Source organism: Echiichthys vipera, assembly GCF_963691815.1.
Source record: "Echiichthys vipera genome assembly, chromosome: 13".
Lineage (NCBI taxonomy): Eukaryota > Metazoa > Chordata > Actinopteri > Perciformes > Trachinidae > Echiichthys > Echiichthys vipera.
The window spans coordinates 7113669-7117002 of NC_139838.1; the positions used below are offsets into that span (position 1 = coordinate 7113669).

The 3334-nt window shown below is 42.6% G+C and overlaps 1 protein-coding gene across 1 annotated transcript; it reads right to left on the reverse strand.

Moving 5' to 3' along the window:
- Positions 1-416: 416 nt before the first annotated feature.
- On the reverse strand, positions 417-2832 carry pkib (protein kinase (cAMP-dependent, catalytic) inhibitor beta; the record flags this gene model as incomplete). The annotated part of the gene is made up of 2 exons (XM_083926312.1): positions 417-542; positions 2691-2832. 2 exons carry the CDS (start codon positions 2830-2832, stop codon positions 460-462), a joined length of 225 nt encoding a protein of 74 aa, XP_083782438.1. The 3' UTR covers positions 417-459.
- Between the last annotated feature and the right edge of the window lie 502 nt (positions 2833-3334).

Genomic DNA, 3334 nt, shown 5'->3' on the forward strand with positions numbered 1-3334 from the left:
GGATTAAAAAGCTTCAAGCCACAAAAGTCCCTCCTACATTTCAACTTAAAACAATACACATCACTATAAAAGAAAAAAATCAGCAGGAAGTGGTACATATTACATTTTTTTCTTTAGTTTTAAATAAATCATACAAAAATAGTCGTGTACGGTATACAATCGGTCATTCTTCTTTGATTCTCATAGTGTCCGCAGTGAGTGTTTAACTCACCTATACACACACACTCAATGGTTCGCATCTAATAGACGTCTGACTCTTTTCAGATAGTGCTGAGTGCCTGGCTCCAGTCCTTGGGGAGTTGCTCCGTCACTCTCCCTCCGTGGCTCAGCTGCTTCACAAACAGACTGACTCTCCACAGATAATCACTCTCTCTCCCACAGGTCGCCCTCTAACTCGTTCCATGTCCCATTTCTCAGGGTGTATTTGCAGGTCTCCAGGGAGGGTAAATAAACAAGTCCCTATGATCCCTCTTTCCCCTCAGAGTTCTCTGGTGCTGCTGGAGGCCCCTCAGCCGTGGGTGACTGGGCCCCTCCCGGACCATCTACGTACAAACCAAGAAAGACACAATAAGAAATATGTTTTAGTCAACAAAAAGAAAAAAAGAACTGGAATGTCCAAACCTATGTCATTCAATAACGATGACTTCACGATTATTACATCACAAGGTGGTGACATATTTTGCTTTGGGGGGGATTTTGTGGCTCCTGGTGTGTTAAAAAAAAAAACATGCACACTTTCAAATCAAGTTTCAAAACCACCAAAAGTAGCATAGCACCAATTTCTTTAAGATGTGGTTTTCTCATACAGTATATCATGGACTAATTTTAGGCACTAGGGGGAAAATGCAAGGTGTGTCCAGAACTCCAAGATCATGGGGGATACAAGCTTACTTTAGCTAGTCTGCACTTACATTAACACAGTGTAACATAACATTGAAAGTTGAAACGTTTGAGAGTTCACAGAGATGGACTTCCAAGAATAGAAAGACAAAAGCACTTAAAGTCCCGCACTAGAAATGTGTTAAAATATAGAAAAACAACTCTGCTATGATTAATATATTGTTTAACATGGATTTCCCAAATAGAAAGTAAAAAAAAACAGATTTGCCGTTTCTCCTTCATTGAGAAATGTTTGCATCTGGCCTCACCCCGCCCTCCGCTGCTCATGCTCACACTTCCCCCGCGTACTTGCGGTAGCTTGAGACTCTTTGGTAGCTACATTCTAGCTTCTACGCGAAGATGACAAGCAGACCCGAGGTTTGAAGACAAGTGCGAATATCAACCGTCAAGACACTAACCACATCATAGAGATTCAGCCATCGGCCTACGTGTTTGAGCTTCAGACAGGAGGCAGCTGGGCAGCGGAGCCCCTTTGGCAGACCGCAGGCGCCAAGTATGGCAGGTGCAACTCGTGGAGACCTGCAAGTGGATGGACGGACATGAAGCCAGAGGTGCCTGCCCATGGCGCTAACATTGGCAATCTGCAACTAAGTTATAGAATTTCGGCGTCCTGAACCCGGCGTCAGTCAGACCCAGACTCAGATGAGGAATATTTTGTCACTAAAATCAGTGACTAGCAGACGTTACATCATAAAGATGTCCTGAATGCTTCTAACTGCAGCTGATTCTCAGTCTTGTCTTCAACCACAAATCTTTGCCATATCTGGAGTAGGGCCTGGAGGACCAAATGTCACAGCAGAGTGCACTCAATTACATAGGTAGCAGGCAGTGTCATGAATTTAAATTAGATGGGATGCTTCTTCATGTTCGATGATTTCCCAGTGTTTCCCCATCATCTTTTCTTCGTCTTAGCTACCATAACTAATAACTACAATAACTATTATATATCCCGACGACTAGGTATGTTCTGATAAAGTTACACCCAAATACATTCCAGGCAGCAGTTCACAGATTGCATTACTCTAGCAAGACTGACAGATGACTGCTAAAGGTGTGATAATAAATATTGACAATATTTCTCGTTAAGTTAAAAAGTTGTCTCGCAATATTAGTACATAAGTACGGAGCGATCGTTTGTGTGGCAGCATTTTGGGTTACCGGTGGAAACGATTAACGGAAACCGAGTGACATACAAGACACGTCAGGCTGCAAGTTATGGGTACAGTGTCGGCATGTAAGCGCTCATCCGACCTGACAGTCCCGAAGCCTCAGTATGCGACGAGTTTGGAGAACGGTTTGATCTCTACTGTCTGAGCCAAGTGCCAGCGGCTGGATAACCTGCCTTCACCATCTGACTGACAGAAATGTACTAAACCAAAATAGTTTTCATGTTGGCTCCATGTGGAGAAATCAACAGTGTTGAACCGATTCATTGACTTTATTTCCCCTCCCAGCACAGCGAGGGAGGGAAGCCTGTGACACAGACAAACACAGACTGCGCAGACCAGTCAGTGTAGAAACGGTTAATATGTTAAAACACTTATACAGCGGGAGAAAACGCAGGTATGGGTCAGTTAATTTAATAACATGGGAACGTATCTGTTCTGGGACATGAGTGAAAGGCGGCCGTCACAACGCTTCCAAACACACTCTCTGTGTGGAGCAGGTTGAGCAGAGACTGTATGTTTGCCCCCCCGAACAAAAATTCTATTTACAAGTTCATTACAGTTTGCATTTTCCTTGTGCTCATTGTTATTACAATGCAAAAAGAAACAAGTAGGCTACTTTACCTTTGAGGGACATCTCAGCCAGCTTAAGAGGCAGGTCGCCAGGGTTTACGCCGGCTGGCGAACCCAGGATGTCAGGTAGGGCATTTCTCCTCCCTGAGCGCCCTGAGGACGCAAAGTCCAACACTGGCTCAACTTCCGTCATCTCAGGACCCCTATATGATAAAAAAAGGGATAATATTACATTTCTGCCTGCCCTTGAAAACTATACTCGACAACAAAAAAGAAAGCATACCCTGGTAAGCTTAGCTCAGTTCTATAACAGAAGCACTCAAAGAACCCCCTGGTTTGAAAGCTTGTAAATTAGAGAGTGTTATGAATCATTTTCTAGAATTAATTTAGTAGATGTCGTCTTGTGATGATGAGATCATTCCTTAACTGTATTTCAAAGTAAATTAAAGTTAGCCATGATGAGTTTAATTATTAGTTGTCCAGTTATAGTACTGCTTTGTTTGCTTGGTTTGTTTGTTAGCTAGCTCATGCTAACAAGTCTGTTGGACAGTTAGACAGCTAAAGCAAAAGAAAAAACATTCTTGTTCTTTTGCCGTTTTAGCAAGCATGGGGAAGTAAAGTTATTAAGTACGCAAAGGAAACATCAATTATTTCACTTTTTTTCAATGTAAATTCTCAGAGTTATCCATGATATT